This window comes from Dipodomys merriami, unplaced genomic scaffold (assembly GCF_024711535.1).
Source record: "Dipodomys merriami isolate MVZ:Mamm:240054 unplaced genomic scaffold, mDipMer1.0.p SCAF_8, whole genome shotgun sequence".
In the NCBI taxonomy this organism is placed as follows: domain Eukaryota; kingdom Metazoa; phylum Chordata; class Mammalia; order Rodentia; family Heteromyidae; genus Dipodomys; species Dipodomys merriami.
The window spans coordinates 16814182-16840197 of NW_027206401.1; the positions used below are offsets into that span (position 1 = coordinate 16814182).

At 37.7% G+C, this 26016-nt stretch overlaps 1 protein-coding gene across 4 annotated transcripts in view; it reads right to left on the reverse strand.

Moving 5' to 3' along the window:
- Positions 1-26016, reverse strand: part of Adgrg6 (adhesion G protein-coupled receptor G6) — a 128420-nt gene that overhangs the window by 47420 nt on the left and 54984 nt on the right. For 3 of the 4 annotated variants that reach the window (XM_070010937.1, XM_070010938.1, XM_070010940.1), the window contains exons 3-7: positions 23052-23393; positions 20192-20815; positions 9614-9682; positions 8345-8428; positions 2533-2618 (exon numbers count right to left, since the gene is read on the reverse strand). In XM_070010937.1, the coding sequence (XP_069867038.1) occupies positions 2533-2618; positions 8345-8428; positions 9614-9682; positions 20192-20815; positions 23052-23393 (1205 nt within the window). The remainder of the gene's footprint in view (positions 1-2532; positions 2619-8344; positions 8429-9613; positions 9683-20191; positions 20816-23051; positions 23394-26016) is intronic. The other variant, XM_070010939.1, reaches the window with a different exon arrangement.

Below are 26016 nucleotides of genomic sequence, written 5' to 3' on the forward strand. Positions count from 1 at the left end.
ATGGCACTCTTTGCTAGATGGTTATTTGTGAACAATTGGATACTATCTCGTCAACTCCTAACAAAACCAGTGAACTAGGTAATATCTCCTTCAACTCCACTTCCTTACTTCAAGGAACTGAGCTTTGCAGAGACAAAATAGCTTTCTTAAGACTGTCTCACTCATTCATGACACACCAGTACCTACCACACCGTAATCCAAGTCTGTGCGAATGGAAACCCCCTTATTTCCTCTGTAGCTCATATTATAATAAAATAGATTCCCACAAAACACTTTCCTTACTCTTCATTGAAGGAACACTGAGTTGCAATCAAATATATTTTCTAGTGATTCCATTCTCATAAGAATATCACTTCATAACAAAGCTATATAGATTTTTGTCAGGAATGAGAAAATCATATAGAGCTCTTAAAAACAAGCAAAAACCAAGTTCAACATGACCAGAACTATGTGAATATTTATGTGCTTATGGAACTCTCACGATGAATCTCAGTACCAGATCTCAGAGTCCCCTCCACAGAAATAAAGCTCCCACCATGCAGCATTAGATATACATACTTGGAAAGAAGGCTTTCTTTGTTAACCTGACTCACATCCTCCTGCTTCTACACCACCTCCAAAGGGTCCTTCAAGTCTCCTTTACATACCTCAAGCTTTCCTGGGAGAATTACTAAAATCCAGTGTAAATTTTAAAGAGTGATGGCAAGACAATGTTGAATTACTTTAAAAATATTGTAAACAGGAATAGAAGTTGAGAATACTTAATCAAAGTGTCTGGGCCCAGAAGGGTTTCAGATTTCTGATTATTTTTCTGACTTTGCAATATTTACTTAGATTTTGTACTTGTTGATCATCTTTAATGCCAAAGTCCCAAAGAAGCATTTTGAAATTTGAATTTGGATGTTAGTGATAATCAAGCTGTATTATGAATCAGATGACTCATTACATTTTCTCTATGTCTACATTGGAAACTACAGTGATACTCAAAATATGTTGGAAATGAACTTTATAACTTGAAGGGAGGGAAAGTGGGAGAAAAACGAGGGAGGGAGTAACAGTGTTTGACAAAAAAGTACTCATTACCTTTCATATGTAACTGTAACCCCCTGTACATCACCTCAACAGTAAAATTAAATTAAAAATAAATTATTACTATTGTAGTATTGGGGATTGAATCCAGAGCCTTTAAAATGCTAGGGAAGCACTCTAATGCTTGAACGATGTCACCAGTCCTTTTCATTTTTTTAGGGGGGGGGGTCCAGTCATGGGGCCTGAACTCTGGTCCTGGGCACTGTCCCTCAGCTCTTCAGCTCAAGGCTAGTGCTCTACCACTTGAGCCACAGCGCCACTTCTGGCTTTTTTCTTTTTGTTTATTTGGTGCTGAGAAATCGAACCCAGGGCCTCATACATGCAAGGCAAGCGCTCTACCACTGAGCCACCTTCCCAGCCCTTGTTTTATTTTTTTTGAGCTATGACCTTGCTAATTTTGCTGGCTCTCAACTTGAGACCTTCCTACCTCTGCTTCCTGAGTGGCTGAGATTACAAGTGTATACCACCATGCTCAGCAGTTACTTATCTTTTCAGAGCAGCTAATAAAGCTTAGCTTTAGGAGAAAAGAATGTTAGACTAAAATTTGTGCACAAAGTAACCGTAAATGTCAAAATACTTTGTTTAGATTGACATGGAAAAAGAAAAGGAAAAAACCCCTATAAGTTATAGTTTTAAGAGGAAGAAAGTAAACATCAAATTTTTTAAAATTGGAAATAACTTATAATTTTAATTGATGCTTACCCATAAAGTAAATAATAATCTACACATAATCAACAAACCACTTATTAAATAAGCGATGAGACAATAAATTGCTACAACTCTCTATGTACAGTTCTGTACTAATGGTGCATGGCTTACCACAGGAACAAGTACAGGATACATTGGTACGTGAACTCTACTGTTTGGGTGCAAAAATGAGAGGGGAATAGTCCATATAGCTATTTTCTTCTATAAACACAAAGACTGGAAACTACTAATAACAGTAATAATAATAATGCACCCTAAAATTGACTTCAAAGCAAATAAGTTGGGTTTAAAATGACAGGCACGAATGAACAGAAAACATCATGATAAACTGTTTCATATGTTTTGATTTTGATCAAGTATTCCAACTAGTAAAGAAATCTATCAAAACATAGCTGAAAATATATAGATTTAAAATTAAGTAAAAGTATGCCCCAATCTATTTCCATTTGTGTAATATTTGTCAAAAATAAATATTATCCATGATATTACCCCTATTATCTATGATAGTATCCACTTATCATGGATAAAGACATGGTTTACTTTTGTATCCTATGTTCAAATCTACTTCTCTTCCTACCCATAAACACAAGGCCTTGATTGTTAGATACCAATTTATATATCTACAATAAACACCAAAGTCTGTTTTAATACAATCTGTGCATTCACTCAGAATTTTCCCCCATTTCCAGAAGGTAAATGCTAGACACAACAATGAAATGTCCCAAGTTCACTTACCCACTCTGCTACCTTGCTCTGTACTTTCACTTCAGGGTGATGAAGGATGTTTTGCACCACTATGGATATTCTATACATAAAGCCATCTGTTCATTGGAAATAGAATCAACCCATTATTCACAGTTTACAATCATATCTAATAATGAAACTCACAATCACTTAATGTTACACAAATTAAAAGAAATACCTTTTACATGGGCACAGGACACTTTGGGGGTATTTTGTGACCTCTTAGAAATAGTTATCAATCAGTTTATTATTACAAACAATTGATGATCTGCTTATAGTTTGCTCCTAAATTATCACTTGCATATGAGGTTTAAAATATTCACTTGCTAGTTTTTAATTCTATAGATTTTGATATCTATTTTCTATAAGTAGTATTTTCTTCATGTAGAGTTTGAAGTGTTGAGATTCTGGGCAAAGGTTATTAACTATTAACTTAAAGAGGAACATACATGTACATATTTACTATCTTTTCCTCTTCTCAGTTCTTTTTATTCTCCTCTCCTTAATAAGACATTTACTCCTATTAAACTCTTAGGTTGTATCTGACCATGTATTTCATGACAATGTCTTCAACATGGTCAGTGATAGCAAAGTGCATGGCAAATATTTGCTGATAGAATTGCAACAGGACTAGTTTGCTTCACAGGTTATAGTGAGGCCTTGTCTCCAGAAAAGTGAATTTGTATAGTAAGTTAACAAGAAAAGAAAAGAAAATCTGTTGTCATTTATGTTTTTCAGACTTTAGGTAAGTTTTAATTGACACATGCAAAAATACAGAAACATGAGAAACTTATATAATAAACTATGGGTAGAAAAAAATATGTGATCCTTCTGGGAACTCCCAACTGTACCAGAATGCAAATTCCAATCCCACTGGGAAAGGAATGCCTCTCCAGAAGAGGAGTCAGTCTCGTGCCAAATAACAGAAAATTCCAAGTCCAGATGGAAGTGTGTGTGTGTGTGTGTGTGTGTGTGTGTGTGTGTGTGTGTGTGTGTGTGTGACTGGACAGATCAGTTTAATTTATGAAGATTATTTGATTTCAACTTCTAAAGCTCTGGGTGATCTGATCTTATAATCCTTCAAAAGATATTCTGAATAGAATATTTAGAAAAATATAAAACAAGTAATAACTAAGTGAAATGGACTCTGACACTGCTGATCTCATCATGTCAAATCATGGACATTTTGAATCACTGGCTGAAAAGAAATGCAAGTTGTAAAGGCCCAAGAGTTCCTTCAGGATCCAAGGGATGGTCTGTGACTATCTACCTAGACTTCTGGAGTAACCCTCAAGCACCACTAGATGGAGCTCTAAAGCACTCGTTTTCTTTTAAGTAAGGTTTGATGTCTTACTACAAAATATTTTAAAAAATCAGTCTTTTAACTATTGAAGTTTTTTAATTTTAAATCTCTTGCTTTATACTTTATCAGTTGTTTTAATACGTGGGATCGACATCCAAAGTCAGATGATCTCTAGTATTATATTACATTGAAGCACAAAGATAGGTTAATATCCCAAATAACTATCTTATACTTGGATACTCTGGCACTATGGATAATTGACAAGTAATTTTTCTTGAGAGGTCTTAGAATTCAATATTTTATAAAAAATGTAAAATTCTCAGCAAAGCCTCCTCAAAGCTTTTGAACAGTGTGGTCAACAGGAAATCATACATCCAAGAGTGCAACACCAAAGAAGATAAAACATGCACCAGAGAGTGGTGGGAAGGGTTTGGGACTGCAGCAAATGAACTAGCTGAATCATGGCCAGTGAAGGAAACACACAGGTGCCACCAAGCCATCTCCTAAAGCTAATACAACTTGCATGATATCTCACTGCAATCACTATTCGTAAACTTTTATGTGCTTCAGAGATTTCAGGAGATATATCTATTGTCCACACGATGATATGGAGAGCAGAAGAATTTCTGATGGTCATTTCTTTGGGGAGGGAGGGAAGAGATAAACACCCATGATATATTCACTTTCCAATCAACTACATCTTCCAGCCTTCAAAGAACTTTAAGATGGAAATTGCTGTCTGCAAGTGCAGATGTGGTATATTACAACAACATTCCTTCCTTTAGGTGTCTCCAATTAATCTTTCATTCTGTATTTTGATACCATACTTGGGAGTTTTTTGGATGACATAGAATTGACCGCATCTACTATACCATCTTCAAAGCTGTGAAATCTAGCTGTGGTGGTTCTGAACATCCGTATTTGACATGCCAGATGTTGAAAACCAACCCAAGGGTCCCTTGAAACTTGAGGTTATTTCTTTGAACTAGTGATAAGGTGACTAAAACCTCACAGAACCTACACACAGAATTTCTCCAAGTCATCTGGCACACTGAGTGACAGTCATGGTTCTGTGTTTGTTGTGTGATCTATGCTTGAACAGCTGAGCAGATGTGAGGAAAGACGAAGGAACATTGGAATTTGTACTTGCAAACTAGATTTTCAGAACAGCAGCAGGATTCCTGGAGTTAATTCCCTACTTGGGAAAGTAGGGAACTCCCAAAAGGTTCTACACACTACAGGGTTATTTCAAGCAAAGAAGTTGTGATTTGCAGTGGAAAGAGTAATTACTCCAGGAGCTTTCTTGGGAATGTAATGGAAAAAGCAACAATGAGAATTTTATGTGGGAATGCCTACATCATCCATGACATCCTAAAAGGTCTGCTTGCAAACAGTAGTTTAAGACTTCCTAAGTATAGAATCTGATATAGTATATCCTACTGAAAATAATGAAAAGAACTTTACACCAAAGAAATGGAACATTTCACCAAGGTCAGAACAAAATTCTTTGATCCAATATATGTGATTATCAAATAATCTGTCTCTCTTTTTTCCCTCTTGCTGGCAGATAATTTATTGGACAACTAAGTAAAATTTGTTAGACCATTGTTTGGGTCATTTAATATGGAAGACAACAGATATGAAAGTTGTGTCAATATTTCTTACAAGAGAGAGATTTTCCTCCTTCCCTCCCTCCCTCCCTCCTTCCCTCCCTGTCTTCCTTCCTTCTTCCCTTCCTCCTTCCCTCCTTTCCTTCCTTCTTCCTTCCCTCCCTCCCTCCCTTGCATCTTTCCTTCCTTCCTTCTTTCTCTTTCTTTTTTTTTTTTTTGCTACTGGGATTTGAACTTGGGGGCCTTATACTTATAAGACAAATATTTTACCACCTTTTTTTTGTCGGTCGTGGGGCTTGAACTCTGGGCTTAGGCGCTGTCCCTGTGCTCTTCAGCTCAAGGTGAATGCTCTACCACGAGCCACAGCACCACTTCTGGTTTTCTAGTGGTTTATTGGAGATAAGAGTCTCACAGACTTTCCTGCCCGGGCTGGCTCTGAACTGTGATCCTCAGATCTCAGGTTCCTGAGCAGCTAGGATTACAGGTGTGAGGCACCGGCGCCCGGCTTGTTTTACCACTTAAACCATGCCTTTAGCCCCTTTTCCTTTAGGTTAATTTTCAAACAGAATCTTGTGTTTTTGTCTCCAGCTGACCATGGATTGTGCTTCTCTTGCATTGGTAGAGTGTAACACTACATATATCTTGTTATTGAGATAGGGTCTTCGGAGTTACTGGGATTAGGGGTATGAGCTACCATTCCTGGCCAGTATTTTCTAACATATCAGATCAGAAGCCTGAGAATGTTTATCATAACAGTCTCCCAAAGAATAAGAAACTAATGATTGTATGTGAATGATCTTAGATAGTCTAGGATGTGGCACTAAATATCATTTATTTATAAGGAAAACAAAGTCATTCTCTACTTCAAACTTAATTACATCAGAGGAAAAAAATCTTACTGAATATCCTGTCTCTAATACTTTGTCATTTTTCCTTGTTAAAAAGAAAATAGACTCGGGCTCTGAAATATCAAGAATTCAAAGGCACTGTTTACATTGTATTTAATTTCAGTTTTAATTCTATTTATAACAAGCGGCAATGGTTTCATTTTACAATAATGAAATAGATTTCCCTGCATAAATACAGTGTGAAATATGTGAGAAAGAAAAGTGACTCAATTCAAGGGGAAAAGAGTGAATGGGAGAGGCAGTTGGTTCTAGAATACGATACAAGTGATTAAGATGTCTCATAAATTTGTGCAACAGTTCTGTGCCTTTTTCCACCACACGGTGACTTCTGGATATGTCTTGTAAATGCTATTTCAATCAAGAATCATGAGAATTAGGGACTGTTTCATTAGCGTGGTCAAGAAAAACCATCTTAATGGACTCCAATATTTGCTTGCTTTGTGCAACTCCGGTGAGGGCCGTGACGCAGGACGGGACCCTCAGAACAAGGCTCTCTTCAAGAATGTCAGAAACGACACGAGTGAGTGCATAACTCCACCGAGCCCAGAACTCTGAAGCGCCATATAAATATTCTTGGGCAGTAGAGGATGTGCCAGTCTTGGAGGGGGAAATGCCACAGTGGCTCTTTGTGTGCTCATACAAAGAGTGAAATACTTGTTAGAATTATAATATTCCCATCTGCTGGCCACAGTCCACATGAAATATGCACTGGAAAGTTCAGCTATTGCTGTTTCTTGGGGGTAGGGGTGGGGTGGCTGGAATTTTTGCTCCATCATAAATCTCCTTGGTGTAACTAAGCAGAATAACCATAAACACTTTCTCTGAATCGATGTCTTTATAACCCCAATGAAATTTATATCTATGTTTCATGTAGAATATTCCATACTTCCAATGGCCGCATCCTTCCACAGGAAATTGATATAACCTCTGCAGGCAGGGGAAGAAACGAATTATGTGGATGTCTTTGCTCTGGGTTTTTGCATCCCTGATGATACGTTGCAGATGTCTTGGCCTTACAAGCAAAAGGGCTGGGGTTTAGAAAATTCCTTTGTTGCTAATATCTCATATTTGAGACTATTACTGTATTTGAGGCAATGGTGTGTCACCTGATTGGAATTTCTCCTTATTGTAAGAAACTGAAATAACCAACTCCAACATGCTCGGGATGTGGCCCATAAATAAATAGCAGAATAAAGAAATAATTCATTTAGTTTTTTTCCCCTCTGCACATTTCCTCTCATATGTAATTGCTATACTTATGAATTATAAATAATATTAATAGAAAAGTATATTTGGGGATAAAGGGCAAAAAGTATTGGAAGTTACTTGAATTTTGGTCATTCAAAATTTGCCTGGATGTGGGAATAGAACTGAGGGCCAGAGTACTTGTCTAGCATCCATGAAGTCCCAGACTTGCACGCCAGTGCCACAAGACAACACAAAACTGACATACGGCTCTGTTGGTGTAGAAATCACTTTCTAGCTGCTAGCTTTCAACAGATAAAAAGAAAGAGCAAAGTGCTGTAGTGGAAATCCACTTAAATGTCACAAATACTGAGGCACACATGACTTCCATGAGAAATTAAGTCATAAGAGTTGTTTTGTAAATGAAGAATTCCTTTGAAAACGAGTTCCTAGAAGAGAATAATTTGACAAAACTCTGCAGAATAATACTGCTTCCTCCCCCTCAGATCACTGTTGTAATGTGAATGAGTTTTTTAATTAAACTTAGTTTCTCTTATAACTTTCTTTGAAACTTGACTTAAAAGTCTACAAGAGTAGTGTAGTAATTAATTCCCTATTCCTCACAATGGGAACACACGTATTTATTTATTTTACTACTCTTGCAAATGTACAAATGTACCAATTATTGCCACAGAAGTTTGTTGGAACATTAGATTTTCCCTCACTGAGAATGCAATTTTTATCATTATCATATTAGATAGGCTTCAAAATAGAAAACAAAAGTAACAATTTCTTACCATTCTTTGGTTTATCGTGTCTGTTAGTAACAGGCATATTAGTGGTGACAATGGGTTCTGGGGTACTAGAAGCGTTTACAGTAGCTGGTAACAAACATGAGAAAGATGTCATTTTGCAATAGCACAACAGTTAATATGGAAAAGCAATCTATAATAAATGCATGAAAATACCTGAAGCAAGGACAGTAATTAATTTTTGCTGTTAAGCACAACAGACCAAAAAGTTATAATGCACGGAACGGAGACGGCTCTCTATGGCACAGTAAGAATCATGTTCACATGGCGTTGAGCGCCATGTTGTACAGGGTTTGGAACAGGCACGAAGGAACTGGTGAAAAACTATTTAGATTCTACACCGTCTTTGCCACTGACAGACTGACGGTCTGTCAAAATACTGCTGAGTCCCCCAAACACGCCAAGCCTGGTCCACTCCCACATTGGAAAATACAGAAGAGAGCATCGCTTTCCATTCATCTGATCTCACTTCTAACGCCATGATCCTTGTGCCATGATCCACTAGCAAGGCAGCTTTTACAAAGTCATGATTCTCATGTGGCACATAGACTATGCTACTTCATGTAGAAGTATTTATTAGAATAATGAATGCAAAGGGGTCATGGGAAATTAGGAAGAACTATTAAAAATTAAAGCAATATATTTACATTATTATTTTAAAACTTGCGTGACTTTCCATATTATGTAGCACAGAACCATTTAGTACAGAATAAGCCCAATATTGACCACAATGTATTCATTCAGCATCATGAAAATTAATGTAGTTATGTTAACATTACCCTGTATAACATTTTATCTTAAGATATAAGTAGTAATTCCCAACAGAAATTGCCTCATAGACTTGTCTTATACTTACCTACATGTTCAGTTTAATTTTCTGCTCACATAAACACTTCTTTCCAAAGTATTCTCTTACTGCATTTATACTAGACCTTCGCAATATGCTCATTAAAAAAAAAAAGCAACACACAGGGACAAATGAAATCACTCGTGTTTAATAACATATAATCATTCACATTTAGAGAACTCAGTGTTTTATGGAAATGTGGTCACCTGGTATGTGAATACATTCTTTCTCCATTTTGTATTTACCGTGTGTCCCCCACACAAAACAACATCCAGAAATTCCTCTCTTTTGCTGGTTTCTGAATTCGAAGTGCAAATTAAGATTCAAAGCTAAGCAATGACAGCTACATTATCTGTAACAGCAAATGCAGAGGCAACGAAAAACAGAAGACAATGTTGGTTCCCTACCTTGACAGAGAGTTCCCAGGTCAATGCAGTTAGTGAGTTCTGCTACTGGGTGTGGGATCAGGTAGGACCCTAAATCAGCACAGAGAAATACACAAATGTGACTTACGATTTACAGATATTACCCAAAAAGTAAATAGTATGCATCATGTAGTTGGTAGAGCAGGAACAGGCCTAGAAGAGTCGTCCAACATAAAGAAAGATTCCCATGCCTTAATTTTCTCCAATGTAAAACCAAGGCATTGAAATTACCCTCAATATGTTGAGCTTCATTTATCAGCACAATATGGAAAAGTGGTGCTAGAAACTGTGTTCAAAGTTTGGGGCCTTCTTGCTTAATAAATTATAAGGCTCTGGTAGAAAGTCAGATAGATAAAAGAATCCAAACCTCAAGGATGAGTTTCAAAAGTGGACTTAGATTATATGCTTGCTTTTGGTTCAACAACACTGGCATGCCTACGCAATCTGCAATTCCAGAAATCTCTTCCTGTGACTTCAAGTCAGCCTTGGTTCTTTTTATTGTAAGCTTTTACTGACTCATCATGGGGAGGAAATAAATTTTGAGCTGATTTTCTAGAAGCTGTGGTGGATTTTTGTTTCTCGCACTAAATCTTCCTCTGACACTTAATAGACTCTGGGCAAAAGCTCTGGCTTGGGAAAAATGGGCTAACCTTGTTACAAAACACATTGCCTCTGAACAAAAAAGAAAACATAATAAACATGAACGGATAGGATATATTTATGTGTGAATATATATAAATACAAGTGTCTCCATGCACACACCTCCATATCTAATATATAATATGTATCTACCTTTAAGACACCTCATTCTAATGTTTAAACACTTTCTCAACTCTCCCATGGAGAAGATTATGTGAAGACAAAATAGGGGCGTGAGCTCCTGTATGCACGAGCACAAGGCATTCCAATGATTTAACAACATCTGAAGAGGCTTGATTTCTACTTTCTCAGGTGCTCCAGTGCCTGCCCAAGGAAGCAATCATGGTGTCTCAGAAATTCCCAGCTTTATTGGAAGGTCAGGATATCACATTAAGTAGTACGCAGCTCTCAACACACACCCTGACATGATTATGTAATAAGCCTTAAGCCATTGCCTACCCGACAATTGCTCTGGCCCAGGAACCAGAACGATCCTTCCTGCAATGTCTCTGTTCTCCATGAGGCCGTAAGAGGAGCTCACTGTGGAGTGCTAAGAACTAAGGGAGATGCTTCCAGGGTGGTAGTGGTCTAAACAAGGATGGAACAGCATCTTGGTGAGAAGGGTGAATGGGAAATTCATTACAAAGGAGACTCATGACGCTTATGAGATTGTAAGAAATCTGGGGCTACTGGATTTACCACCTAGAATTTCTGAAACATAAATTAAGTCTACTCCTGGACTGTGATACTCCTATTTTACACTATTCCCACGGGGCCTGCACCACCATGCTGTTTCTTTCATTGAGATGGAGTTTCATAAACTTACATACTTATTTCTCCTTTCATGAGATTATTATGTATCAATTGGTATACATTTAATGCAGTAAATATATTTATGGAGTAAATAAGAATAAACAACATAATCAATCATTTGCTACAAAATAGGATAAATTGGGCCAGACAAGATGACTCATGCCTACAATTCTATCTATTCTTGAGACAGACATTGGGAGGATCACACTTAGTCCAGGTAAATAAAAGGCTCTCAAGATCCCTTATCAACCAATAGTTAGGTGTGGTCATGTTCCAGGAACTGGCTTGGCTCAAAATGTGGGAACTTATCTAAAAAATAACAGAGCAAAAGGAGCTGGAGGTTGGTTCAGTGGCACAGTGCATGCCCAGCTTGAGCTGGGAGGGGGAGGGGGGCAGGCAGGGGAGAGGGAGAAAAAGAGGAAAAGAGAAAGGGAAGGATAGCAAAGTTAAATAAAGAGGAGTTGGTGATAAATTCAATGATGGAAACTACATGCATGTGCAAAATCTATATACCTGGAAAACTGAGTTTCTGGAAGAGTGCTGTGCAGGAAATATTCAATGAAAACTTCCCATGTGTTTGTGATCTCCACATCCAGAGCATTGCTTGGGGAAGAGAATAGATCTCTTTATGAAAGTGTCAGATGCATGGCCTGGAGGGGGATATAACAGCTGACAAAGAAAGTGCTTTCACAAAGCTGGGCACTGGTGGCTCAGGCCTGTAATCCTAGTGACTCAGGAGGCTGAGATTTGAAGATCTCAGTTCAAAGCCAGCCTGGGCAGGCAAGTCCAAGAGACTCTTATCTCTAAATAACCACCAGAAAACCAGAAAGTGACATTGTGCCTCAAAGTGGTAGAGCATTAGCCTTTTATGAAAAAGCTTAGGGACAGTGCTCAGGCTGTGAATTGAAGTCCTATGATCAACAAAAAAAACAAGATGCTTTCATAGAATTTTTTAATGAAATGTTTAATGAAAAGGGTGGTGACATATCAAATATTACTGCAAGGTGAACCATGATAAAGAGGAAGAACTTTTGGCTCTGCACTGGAATTGTGGCAGTAGCTCTACGCGAATGAAGCTCAATCCCGTGGGAACAATGAAACAATGAGTGGCCAGGCGCGAAGAGTGGGAATAAGGAGAGGAAGCTGGGTTGAGCAAGGAAGCTGAGATCGGGAGGGAGACAGCAAGTGTTATGGGTTTTGTTTTGTTTTGTTTTACATTCTGAATAACGAAGCAATTGATTGGGCTCTGGTAAGAGAGCATTTGAAGAAGCAGAAGTGACAGAGGACAGAGCGAGAACTTTACCTTGAATCCTCTCTCTGGGGTCTGCCCACGTTTGACAGAACCTGACTTCTACAGATTATAGAAAGGGACATGTAAAAACTAAAGAGTCTTTCAGACTCAAAGTGACTGATGAAATTTCAGCTACTGCACCAGCGAAGAGATCCTGGGATGGAGTTCCTGGGGTTCTCAAATTACTCACAATACTGGCAGGCAGGGGCTCCACAGGCACTTCTGGTACTGATACAATATCTCCCAAACACAAAGAGAGATAAGGGCCAGTGCTGTGAGAAACGAGCCCTGACACAGACTACATTTCCACTCCCATATGGCAAAGAGCTAAGAGGTGGAACTATGGTAGAAAAATCCCAACTCTGATTTATAAGACACTTAACCATTTTCTTAAACATTTTCCAGTTTCCTTGTACGGCAGCAAGTCCAAACTTCAGTCTATGGCATGCTTTCCTGGGAACTGGTAAACATTCTTTTCTGCAGTAAGTTGGTTGTTCTTTCTAAGGAACTTCTATTTTAGCAAACTGACGTTGCTTTATAAATAAATAGTTAATATTTTAGGATGCTTGATTAGAGATCCAGAAATTTTATTTGGAGATGGTGAAATGAGGACAACGGACAGATGCCGCTGAATTAGAAGGAAGTGAAATTGATCAGTGAAATCTAACATTTAGAAATATAGTAAGTTACATAGCAAATTCACAAAAATAGATAAAAAGTCTACATGGTTGGGTATGGTGGCACGCTCCTGTAATCCCAGATACAGCAGAGGCTGAGATAGAAAAGTCACTTAAGTCCAGGGGTTTCAGGCCACCTTAAAGCCTCATCCAATAAATAATAAGTAAAGCCAGAAATATACAGGTCCTTTTACCCTTTTCATTTGTACCCACTTCCATTTCAGCCTATCTACTTTAAAAAATGAAGATCATAATCTATTTTCCTAAGCTGATAGTTTAGGAGTCTTACTATCTACTGCTTGCAGAAGAGGATCTATGTCCTCTGATATTTATGTGCTTATTTTATTATATATTATATAATATAAAAATAAATAAAACATCTATTTTATTACCTGTATGTTTTATTATATATTTATATATGTTTATATCATATATATGTATTTTTTTTTCTCCCTGGTACTGGGATTTAAATTATGGGTCTCATGCTCTTCACTCAGGGCTGGCATTCTATGATTTGAAGCACACCTCCAGTTCTGGCTTTTTGTTCGTTATTTGCCCGTAAGAATCTGTCTGATACATGTATCTGGACTGGCTCTGAAGTCCAGTTCTCAGATCTGTCTCTGGAATAGCTAGGATTACAGTATGAGCCTTCGTACCCAGCTGTTCTCTGATTTTTTAGTCTAACTGAAGGTTTTAAAGCAGTCTGCTGAATGATAAAATTTAGGATAAAAATGTACGTAACTGTTACTAAAATTAACAAACTTTCTTAGGCACATTTAAAATAATTTTTTTTCTGGAAATTACCTGTGCTTTTAAAGAGTTTGAGCATTATTAAAGAATATAGTCCTTTGTAAAGATAACATTAGTTTATGGTTATGAAAACAAAGTGACTTAGCACTCCACAACAGCTAAACTTTGGGATAGAAGGAAGGAATCAGTAATTGAGTTCTAGGGCTGTAAAGGACAGAACTGTTGTAATTATAAGCACATATGAAGGCTGGACTCAGTGACTCATGCCTGTAATCCTAGTTAATCAGGAGGCTGATATCTGAGGATCGTGGTTTGAGGCCAGCCCTGGCAAGAAAGTCTGTGAGACTCTTATTTCCAATAGCCTACTCAGAAAAATGAAAAAGTGGTAGTGTGGCTCAAGTGGTAGAGCTCTAGAGTTTGCACAAACAAGCTCAGGGACAGTGCCCAGGCCCTGAGTTCAAGCCCCAGGACTGACAAAAAAATATATGAATCAGAAGTTATGAAAAGCTTTAACTTGGAGATGAATACAAAAGAACACTTTTTTTAAATCTAGAAATTTCTAGAAATAACACAGTATTCCTTATGATTTGTAGTTTTGATTTGTGTCTTATCTCTACACCCACATTGACTAACAGATGTACTTAAGGGACATCTTAAATAAATGAAATTTGTTTGAAGTTGGACTATTCATTGAGCTCACTGTACCACTCCTCAGGAAATAGCAATAATCAGTAAAATAAATAAAACTTGTAGAGAAAGCACTGTCTGTTCTTTGTGAAAAAGGATAGGCATTAGCCAGTGTCTAAATTTGAATCATAACTCAGGCAAATAAGTGTAGCTCTAATTAAAGAGTCAACTAAGGAAATTACCTGTCTCTGAGTTCTGGAGGAGGGAGATGAATATGTCTAAACTGAATATACTTCAAAAGCTTGTTCTAAGAAAAGTAAGACTAACATGAAAAACAGAATTATAGCTAAAGTAGTGTGTGTGTGTATGTGTGTGTGTGTATGTGTATGTGTGTGTGTGTGTGTGCGTGCGTGTGTGTGTGAGTGTGCTGGTCCTGAGACTTGAACTCAGGATTGAGTGCTGTCTCTGAGCTTTTGTGCTCAAGCCTAGAGCTCTACAAAGTGAGCTCCAGCTCCACTTCTGGCTCTCTGGGGATTAACAGGAGATTAGAAGTTATGGATGTTCTTTCCTGGCCTATCTTTGAACCACAATCCTCAGATCTTAGCCTCCTCTGTAACCCGGATTATAGGCATGAGCCAACAGTTCCCAGCTATTGCCAAATTGTTTATATGTGGAAATAACTGACATGCTTATTCAGATTTAAAAAATTGAAATTTTCTTTTTTTCTCCTTTTCTGGGGAGTACTAAAACTCAGTGCTTTTTAGGAAGATGCTGCACTACTTAAACCATGCCTTTAGCCCCTGAAAATTTCATAATTTAGGCGTAGTCCCCAAACACCTTTACAAAGATATAGGCAAAGAGAAAGTCCAATTATGAGAATTCTGATACACTTATTAATAACTGATTTTTTAAATCAAGGCTTGGGTATTTAACAGTAAAACATATGATGAGTTATCTAAATAACAAATGTTACCTGTTTTACTCTCTTGGTTACATATTATAACACAGTTGGCAATACACAGAAAACGTATGCATTTTCTATCACACGTTGATTCTGGGACAGTTCACATTGAATAGACTGTCAGTACAGGGGAATGCTAGGAATGTGGTCCTATTTTCTCATTGCTTTCTGTTCTGATCATTAGCTTACCAGAAATTCTAACTTAAGTAGCAAGCCACCGGTGTTTTCTGAGAAAAATAATTGAGCGAGGCTAAAATGTTAACAGAAGACACTGTTATCTACTTATTAAAGTTTTGCTTCATTAACAGTGTAGATATAATCTTTAGGACAGGTATTTCCTGTCAGTTAATAAGTGACTCACATTCATCAACTTCCCTTGCTGATGACTAAAGCAGCAGGAAATTCCCTCTTTCATCAAGTCTCTTGCCACAGTTCAGGACTGCTCAGGGAACCCAAAGGGAGTGTCAGCGTCATCCTGAATGTTGAGGAGAAGACTTCCACCACAGTTAAAGAGAGTCAGCTATGTTCAGTCTGTGAGCCATGCTTCTTTGATGAAATCATTCCAAAAAGTGCAGATGACTAAGGCACACACGGTGCATTTAATACATTCTGGTAATCTTAAGACGTAGGAGTGGAATGTCAACGTCAGGGTTTAAGAACTTACAGGGACTGCAGCATCTCATTGAGATGGAGACTCTGGAGAAGTTGAAATCATTCAAACAGAGTGTAGAGGGAGATGAATGGGGTGAGGGCGGTGAATGGCTGGGTACAGGGACTGGAGAAATGGCAGTCAAAGGGCACAACGTTCAAAAGTTAGGGCAGCTATTATATAACATGTTGCTCTACTGAAAAGTAATATATTGCTTGATATGCTGACAGCCCCCATTTCTATTCCCAGGACCGAAGAAGAAAGGAAAGAGAAGAAGAAAGAAGAAGAGAAAGAAGTAGAGGAAGAGGAGGAGGAAGAAGAGGGACAAGGTAAAGAGAAAAGAGAGAAGAGGAAGAAAAGGAGAAAGATGAGAAGGATGAAAAAGAAGGATGAGTAAGGGAGAGAGGAGAAAGAGGAAGAGCTTGCAAAAATGGGAGGGCAGGGATGGTAGGGGAAAAACAAAGGAGGAGGCAACAATGATGGATAAGAAATGTACTTATTACCTTGCTCATGTAACTGTAACCCCTCTGTACTGTATTTTCACAATAAAAATTTATTTAAAAAAGAGTAGATTTCAAAATTTCTCACTACAAATAAATGATTTAAGTCTGTGAGTCATACATGTGTTAATTACTTTGAATTAGCCATTCCAACATGTATTAATATGTCAAAACATCAGGTTGTACAACATAATTGCATATGATTTTTGATCATTAAAAATTAACACTGATCATTCCATTAAAAATAAAGAAAATAGGAGGACAAGGAGAAAGGAGATGTGTGTTTTCATTGATCGACCTACCTCCCTGCATTTTGTTTTTTCCTAGTCTTCGCATTCCTGTCCAGCATAAGTGAAAGAAGATTCTAAATGCCCAGCAGGGCTGGATGGACAGGAAAGCCAGTGACGGAAGGAGATGGTGTGTTAAGACTTCCAAAAGGAGCAAACATGCTAGCTCTAGCTGTGTGAGCCAAGGAGAAACAGTATGAAGTATGAGTGTAATATTTGCTAGAACAATAAAACATTTTTCATTTTTATGTGAAATTGAAATTTTTTCATGTTGGAAATAAAATGCATCATTTCACAGTAAAGGAAAAATGCAGGTAAACATAAACAAATAAATATTACAACCATCATCAAAGTCTAAAGATGTAAGTAGTAGGTGTCCTAACACTGGTCCCAGAACTTTGGAAGGTCTTCTTCAGTGTTGTTCAAAGTGTGCGTTACAGCACATTGGATCCTTATGATTCTTTGGATGAGTGTAAGAGGTTGGCCTATTTTCTCATAAAGGGATCAACAGTAAATATTTTAGGATGGTGGATTATGCTGTGTCTTTCACAATCTACTTGGCCATAGACAAAACATAAATTAATAGGCACGGCTACGTTCCAATAAAACTTTATTTGCAAAGCAAGTGGCCTCCCATAGGTGGTCCTAGCTTGCTGAGGCTTATTCTCAAGGACTTCTTCTGTAACACCATAGCCCTGATATTTTATTGGGTTAAAATATCAACGAAGCATTGCAGAAAAGAGATCTTATTAAGTTTACTTAGAACAAGTACAGTATTCACAGCCCGTAAACATATTGTTTCCCCATAAAAAGCACTGTTAGAGATGTTGGCTCATGACATTCATTATCCTTCCCTCAGGGAGAGTTAGCACGCATACTCCAGGACTAAGTCATATCTTCTAGTCCTGCTTATGCAGATAGAGATTCTAATTCATATTGGTGATGGGAGCATAGCTCTAAAGCCAGCCTTGCCAGGTTTGAATCCTACCTTGTTCACTGATTAATAAAACCGCCATTGTATAAAGTATTTAATCTCTCCTTGCCCTAATTCCTCATCTGTAAACTGAGGTCAGGAATTGAAGCCCATATAAGGAGAGAGATGATGTTGGAATTTTTTGTGTGTGTGAGTTTGTTACTAGGATTTGAACTCAGAGCCATGTGCTTGCTACAAAGGCATTCTACTGCTTGAGCCAACCGACATCCCTTTCTAACTTTAGGGTTGTTTTTCTTTTGAATTTTTCAGAGAGGGTTTCATCTGGGTCTGAGCCAGCTTCGGACCTCGATCTTGTTACCTATGACTCCCACATAGCTGGAGTCATAAGTGAGTGTCACCACAGCAGGCTTGTTCTTTGAGATAGAGTCTGGCGAAATTTTTCTGCTCATGCATAACCTTGAACTGTGACCTTTCTATCTCTACCTCTCATGTAGCTTGGATTACAGGTGTGAGTGACTTGTGACCAGCAATTTGAAAATGTAACCAATTATTAACATATCCAGCCAAATTATTGGATGCTATGCTTCTGAAAATATCATCCCATAAAAAGACAAATTCCAGAATGGTCTACTTTGTGGTTTGGATCAATTGCCAATGAGATGATGAAATGAGGCTCCGAGGCCAAAAGCGGTTACCTGGAATGTAGGAAGTGAACACACCGCTGTCCTTGCTGTTCTTCATTATGACACACCCAAAGCACACATGAACTCGATTGCCTCACAGAATGAAGACAGAGATTCCTCCGGAGTCCCTAGAACTTCCTCTCTACATAATCTTAGACTAAGAAAAATATCTTAAGGAACCCTAATAGAACTTAGAAAGTTCCGCAGTCTCTTTCTTAAAGAGAATCATGGTGAACCTTCTTTCCAACAATTCTCCCAGAAATGATTCTCAAATTATATCACACATTGTCCTTCTAGCCACCTGCGAAGCTCTCTGCAAAATATTCACACGTGCCTAACCTCCACCTTGGGTTGCAGGGTAGGGGTCTCTCAAGCCAGAAGAGCAGAAACAGGTCTGGGAAACTTGGGAGGTGTTCTCAGGTCTTCAAAATGCCCTATTTTGAGCAAAATACACTTATAGATTTCTGATAAAATTCTCTTATAAGACATAGTCAAATGACTTCGAAGTACTAAGTCCCCTTTTCCTTCCTTTACTGAGAGTTATTTCTGTGACAGAAATGTATATATTATCAACAGCTTAGACTTAGTCACATGGCACTTAAAATTGATAAGGAAACTTGCATTAATTGTGTTTGAACCAGTTCTATGAGAAAATAAAGATTTCTAGAATTAGCTTGCACACACACATATATGCATGCACATGTTATGTGTATGTGTGCATACACACACATGTATAGTGTGTGTGTGTATGCGCACGCATGTTCTACCAGTTGAGCCATACTTCCTGCTACATTGAGCATAATTGAGGGAGTTCTATTTCTGTGCTTTTTGTTATATAAAATTATGTTTCTAAATATTTTGCATTTACATACCTCTAATATTACCACATGTAAATTTCCTTAGTGAGCCACTAGAGAGAGGAATATTGAAACAAACTACCAATATCTATTTTCAAACATGGAGGTTTGAGAAATTAACAATTCTTTTTGTGTATTCCAGTACTGGGACTCAAACTCACACTCTTGCTTCGATTTTTTTTCTCAATGCTGGTGCTCTACTACTTGAACCACACTTCTACTTCTGGCTTTTTGTTGGTTAATTGTAGGTAAGAGCTTCATGGACTTTTCTACCTGGGTGAGTCTAGAATTATATGATTCTTACATCTCAATCTTTTGAGTAACTAGGATTACAGTTTTGAGCCACCAGCACCCACATAAACAATTCTCAATTATGAAGAATTTTCCATAAAATTGAAAGTTTGATATTTAATACTTGGATGGTGACTGCTTACTTTAAAAACACAATTAAAATTTAAGTCTTGGATAATAAAGATCTACTTGTTAATGTATCTCTTTTTGTGATTAAAGCCATTATCATATTTATTTACGTCTTTTGTTTGAAAGCTAGTGTTCCCATTTCTATTTGAGAGACTTGGAAATTTTAGTCACTGTGATGTTGATCAGCTTCCTTAGAACTTTCTCTCTCAGCTTTAATATCACCCAGAGATAATTTCAGAAAGGTAAGATCAAATCTTCTGAAAAACTTAGCTTACAATCAAATGCATGCAGTGATCGTCTGAGCCAAGAAAGGTTTTAAATTAAAAGAGTATTCCAAAGACAATATATGCATATATACATATATGTATATGTATATATACAAATGTGTACGTAATTTCTTATTGACAAACATCTCTTCCAAACAATGCTAAAAAAATAATTAAAAACGTTATTCTTGGAACCATGGACTTACCACAGCTCAGGTTGTTTTCAGCTTTGAGAGCCATGGTTGGGATATTCCAAAACTCATTCTGCCAGTCGATCACGTTCCCTTTCTCATTACAGCTGAGGTTGGAGAGAAGTTTGGGATTCATGGTAAAATTCCAAAGTCTAAAGTTATAAATATCTCCTTTGAGGGAGGCGATTTCATTTCGATTGGAGCCCAACAATAATTTCCCCTTCCCAGGAATGGCTGTGCTAATGGTTGAATCACATGGCACTGTCTCATAGTTTCTTTTAAAACTGACACCCACAGAGCCCTGAGTATTATTCCAAACAATGCATAGCTGTTCAAAGCTTTCTGTGAATATTCCTCCTTTGTCCTTCACAGGTAAAACACTGTTCAGAAAGCATTTTGAGCCTGAAATAGTTAGGAAGTAGTTGTTGTTGGCTTTTCCCAAACTCAGCAGTTGCGTGAAGGATGCATCTGAATAGGAGAAGGCTAGCCAGTCACTGTCGTCCTTGCCAACTTTGGTTGCTTCAAAACAGAGTGTGAAGGCACTGAGCTCTGGAATGGAGACGCTTTTTGCAACAGAGATCTGGTAAGCATCAAGTGTCTGTGGTAAAATGACCTTTTGATTCCTCAAGGACATGGCAACTGGGACAAAACAAAGCATGAGAGATAAGGCATGCTAGCTTCAGAATATGGACTCCTGCAAAATAAGTTCCATCCCTCAGCCTTCCTCCACTTTCCACTACCTTTGTATTTATCTCTGCCCATCATTGTCTCCTTTCTTTGTCCACCCTCTATCCCCTAACCTTTACCCACAGTCTTAAGCCAACAGCAACAATAAGAAATTCTACTAATTTTGACTAATGTTGATGATGCTTCACACTGAAAGTGATGTCTTAACAAGTAAGTAATGTTTAATCACTGAACAGAAACAGCAAACATTTTAATGCACAACTCCCTACTTAGGAAAGAATTGGTTTCAGGAAGGCTTTGTTATACCTTAAGTTTTATTTTTACAAGACAGTATTTTTTCAAGAAAAAAGCAAAGTGAAAATACTGTTCTATTTTATCTTCCTTCCTTCCTTCCTTCCTTCCTTCCTTCCTTTCTTTTATTTTTTTTTTGGGGGGGGTCAGTCATGGGGCTTGAACTCTGGGGCTGGGCGCTGTCCGTCAGCTCTTCAGTGCAAGGTGAGCACTCTACCACTTGAGCCACAGCACCATTTCCTGTTCTACTTTTTATTAACTATGCGTTTCTCTCCTCCTAAACTTTGCTAGACCAATCTCATCTTTTCAGACATTCCATAGCTTCCTCTCTTGAGTAATGTGAGTTAACTGTTGTAAAGAACAGCAGCTAAAGGGCAGGCAATGAAGCTTCATATCCCAGCTCTCAGGTAACTCTGAACATGTTATTTAGGCTTTCTCTACCTTAGTGTCCTAGTCTATAACATAAAAGAATGGAACTTGCATAGATGGTCAATGAATACTAATTAAGTTAACATCTCATAGAGCTGTGCTGTGGCCAAAGCGATAGACAGCAAGTGATGATGATAATTATTATATACAATAGAAATTCTAAGTAAAAATTCATTAGTCTCATACTTCCATGATATATGTAAAATGACTGAATAACGTGGTACATATATCTCTATGCTAATGTAACAGACCTTGCAAAACTGATTTTAGAGAGAAGTATCTCTCCTAAAAATATTATTTAATATTGGTTTCATATGAAAAGTAGTTTGAAAATAGTTTAATATACACTAAGAATAGCTCTATGATAAAACATCATTTCAATATTCATATTCTAGTAAAATATCCAGGTTTGTTTTTTAAAAAAAGCTATTATAGAATTAAAATAATCATGATTTTTGTCAACTTTTAAATATAAAGCAGTTTACAGATCTACTTATGCACTACAAATCAAGTGTTTAAATGCATTAAAATAAAAAGACTGGAAGGAGATATGTCTGTCAAGAGCAGATATGGATGGATGGAGGATACATAGGTACATAGGCTATTTTAATTTGCTTTTTAAAATTTCCAAATGGACTTCTTTATAGTTTTAAACATTTTGAAAAATCAATTTGATTTAGTCATGAATGCACCTAATGTTAATCACAAATGGTAAAAAAAAAAAACTCCTCAGACAAAATGCTCAATAGATAATAAGAAGAAAGAACAATTTTCATAGTTCTGCCATCTCCTTTTTAAACAAAGCATCTATAGAACAAGCTCAAAAAAAAAGGAAACAAAAATGTATAACTAAACATTATAGTCTTCAAGCTTGAGTTTTCCTAAGTAAAAACTAGTTTTTAGAGGTAATGAGATTACTTTCAGGTGATGAGTTAAAATCTTGGAGACATATTTATTAATACTTTTTCCATGTCCTTCAATTACCCAATGTAAAGGGTTTTCCTTGGGCTCATGTGTACCCTGAGTTATTAATAGCTCCTTTTAAATTTACCCACTTACTTTCCATATTTGTCCTGCTGGAATGGTTCTGTAAAAGGACTACATCCTAAATGCCCTAAATAAAATAATTTCTAAAAGAGGGATGGTTTAAAATTTCCAGTGAAATGTCAGATTACACTTTTTAGTTGTTAGCATGGAATAGCTACCCTGTCTTTCAAGCAGCCCACGAGTTTTCTGCCCATAAACAGTATGGAAGAATTCCATTGTACTGAAACCAGATTTTGGACCTGGTAATGATAGTTTGCTACTAAGAATGCTCTGAGCATCTTAACAGATTCTTGCCCTTAAATCCGAATCTCAATCACTGACATTCACATAAGAGAGTACAATGCTGCCTTCTGGTCTTGGTGTTTATTGGAGTTCATGTTAAATGAAAGCAGAAGGTTGGCACTGTCTTTGGTTTACATACCTCGGATGTAGCTGGCATTGAAACCTTTCTTCTGGATGCTAAAGTCACTGGAAAAGGACACATGCATCTCATTCGCACTTGAGTTAAATGATAGGCCTTTGGCAGTTGCTCCGCAGAATTTAGTCTCTCTCTCTCCATTATCAAGGGATAATGAGTCATAAATGCAACCGGGAGCTTCTTCAATATCGAAGTCATTAAATGTTATCTGAATAATGTAGCCGGTGGGAGCTCGGAGGGTCCACATACAAGCTTGGATGTTAGGGTAGTCACTGGGGTAGCATGGAGACGTGAAGGTTCCAGAAGGGTTGGAGAGCACAAGCCTGCAGCTAGAACATCCCCACACTGTTGGCCAGACAAAAGAGAGACAGAGAGACAGGGCTGGGATCAGATGCATATCATTAGCCAAGCACGCCACATACTGGGAGGAACCAGTTAACCTAGTTTCTTTTTTTTTTTTTTTCATTTAACATTTTTTTTGGTTAAGGTGATGTACAGAGGGGTTACAGTTACATACGTAAGGTAGTGAGTACATTTCTTATTGAACTTGTTAGCCCCTCTCTCATTTTTCTCCCACTTTCCCTTCCCCCCCACTCCTCCCCTCCCCCAGCAAGTTGTACAGTTCATTTCCAACATATTGTCTTGTGAATATTGCTGTTGCTTTGGTTCCCTCTTTGTCTCACCATTGTGTTGTTCCCCTTCCCTTCCCTAATTCAGATAAACGTATATACCATACCCAGGGCACCAAAATCAAATACAGGGACAACAGGGAATAAACCATAGGGGGAAAAAAACACAAAAGGGAAAAGAAACCACATAGTCCATTGAAAACAACACTAAGAGAGAAAACCCTTTTGTGTCCATGTCTTGGAGTTCATTTCGCCTAGCCTCATCTTATATGGTCATATTTACAGAGCTATTGAGCTATTCTGCTCATCTGCTAGGACTAGAAATCATTAGAGAAACCATGGGATCTATGTTTCTTTGTGTCTGATTTACTTCACTTAATATAATTTTTTCCAAATCCTTCATGAAAATCAAGAGGAAAATGAAACCACTGTAAGGAAGAAAAGAAATTCTAAGTGCCAACACAAAGTAAAAGAAAATCCAAAATTTTAGAGAGTAATCCTTGGGGAAGGCAGGATGGAGAGACGGAGAATCCAGTCAAACTTGTGGAATCCCTCTCCAGCAAAAGGAGAAGGGGCCTCTCGTGGTGTAAAATAGAAAGCCAGAGCTATCATTGGATTTCTCAAGGGTTCCTTGCAACTGTGTTAGAAATCTATGCTTTAGAGAGTAACTGGAGTGGAGGGAATTACAAATTTGTAGAGTATAAAATTACAATGACAACTATAAAGAAAGAGAAATTAGCCAGGTACCAGTGGCTCACACCTGTAATCCTACCTATTGAGAAGGCTGAACTATGATCTGAGGATCATAGTCCAAAGCCAGCCCAGACAGAAAAGTCCGTGTGACTTTTATCTGCAATAAAGTAGTCGGAGTAAGCCAGAAGTGGCACTGTGGCTCACGTAGTAGAGCACTAGCCTTAAGCACAAAGAGTGTCAGTGACAGTGCCCAAGACCAGAAGAAAGAGAGAGAGAGAGAGACCGAGAGAGAGAGACAGGGAGACAGAGACAGAGAGAGATGGAGAGACAGAGAGAGAGAGGGAGGGAGAGAGAAAGGGAGGGAGGGAGGGAGGGAGAGAGAAAGAGACAGAGAGAGAGAGAGAGAGAGAGAGAGAGAGAGAGAGAGAGAGAGAGAGAGAGAGAGAGAGAGAGAGAGAGAGAGAGAGAGAAACTACTTAGGAAATAAGTTGAATAGAAAGATAAATCTCCCCCTACCTCCACCAAATTAAGCAGGTTTTATTCTAGAAGTTCGTATTATTGTTTTCTCAAATTCAAATACCTCCTGTCACCTTGCATGTGTAGAATATTTATAGCTTTGAGGGTACTTTTCGCTATGTTATTTGCTTAGCATAGTTGATTAATTATATACTTGAGTGATCATCTCATTTACTCATTCATTCAATAAATCTTTATTGAGTATTGTTATGTGTTTTTCTAAATAGCATATACAAATCAGCAGGAAAGGATCCTGAATGAAGGAAGGATTACAGGCATGAGCCACTGAGCAAAGCATGAAGCTAACAAAAGATGCTTAAATTTCATTTTGGGGTCTAAAGAGAATCAACAAAAAGGCAGGAAGAAAAAAATACTGTGTGACATAAATGAGATGTTGAGTAGTTCAGTGTCATATGAGCAGAAATCCAGCTGAAGCAATGGAATGTGAAATTAATATGGTCCAAGGAAACAGCAAAAATCAAGATATACTGATTGAACCTTGTTCTATGACAGAACTGTAGGTTTCATTAGGGCACATTTCCTTTTCTCATCAATATATACTCAGCATACAGGGAAAGCTCAGAATAAATATTTTTGAATGAATGTACAAAGTTTTAAAAATAGATGGGTAAAATGATATTATTATATTTCACTAGTAGGGAAATGTAGGCTCTTTTTATTCTTACCCCCAGTCTGGAAACCAGTTAGAGCAAAAAACCAAGGTCTACAATCTTTCCATGGAGAAATATTTCTGCAATTAATACATACATTCATCTTTCTGTGTCTGTTTTACCAGGGTTAATGACACTACCTGGGAGAATTGTTACGGGTTAATACTGGAATGTTCTAAGAGTTATATGTAACATATAGTGTCAACATTTCAGTGTTGGCTAGTTGCAGAAGTTGCTATAAAAAACATCCATGCATTAATAATTTAATGTAAAATATCAGGCCATCCCCAAAGAATCTTTTGATTTCTTCTTTTTCTGGGGTTGGTAGTGATAATTGGGGTTGAACTCAGGGATTCACGCTCTAGAAAGCATTCTACCCTTTGGACCATGCCTCTAACCCTTCGGCTTTTTGTTTATCACATAAGGTCTTGTGCTTTTGCCCAGCCCAACCTTAAATTG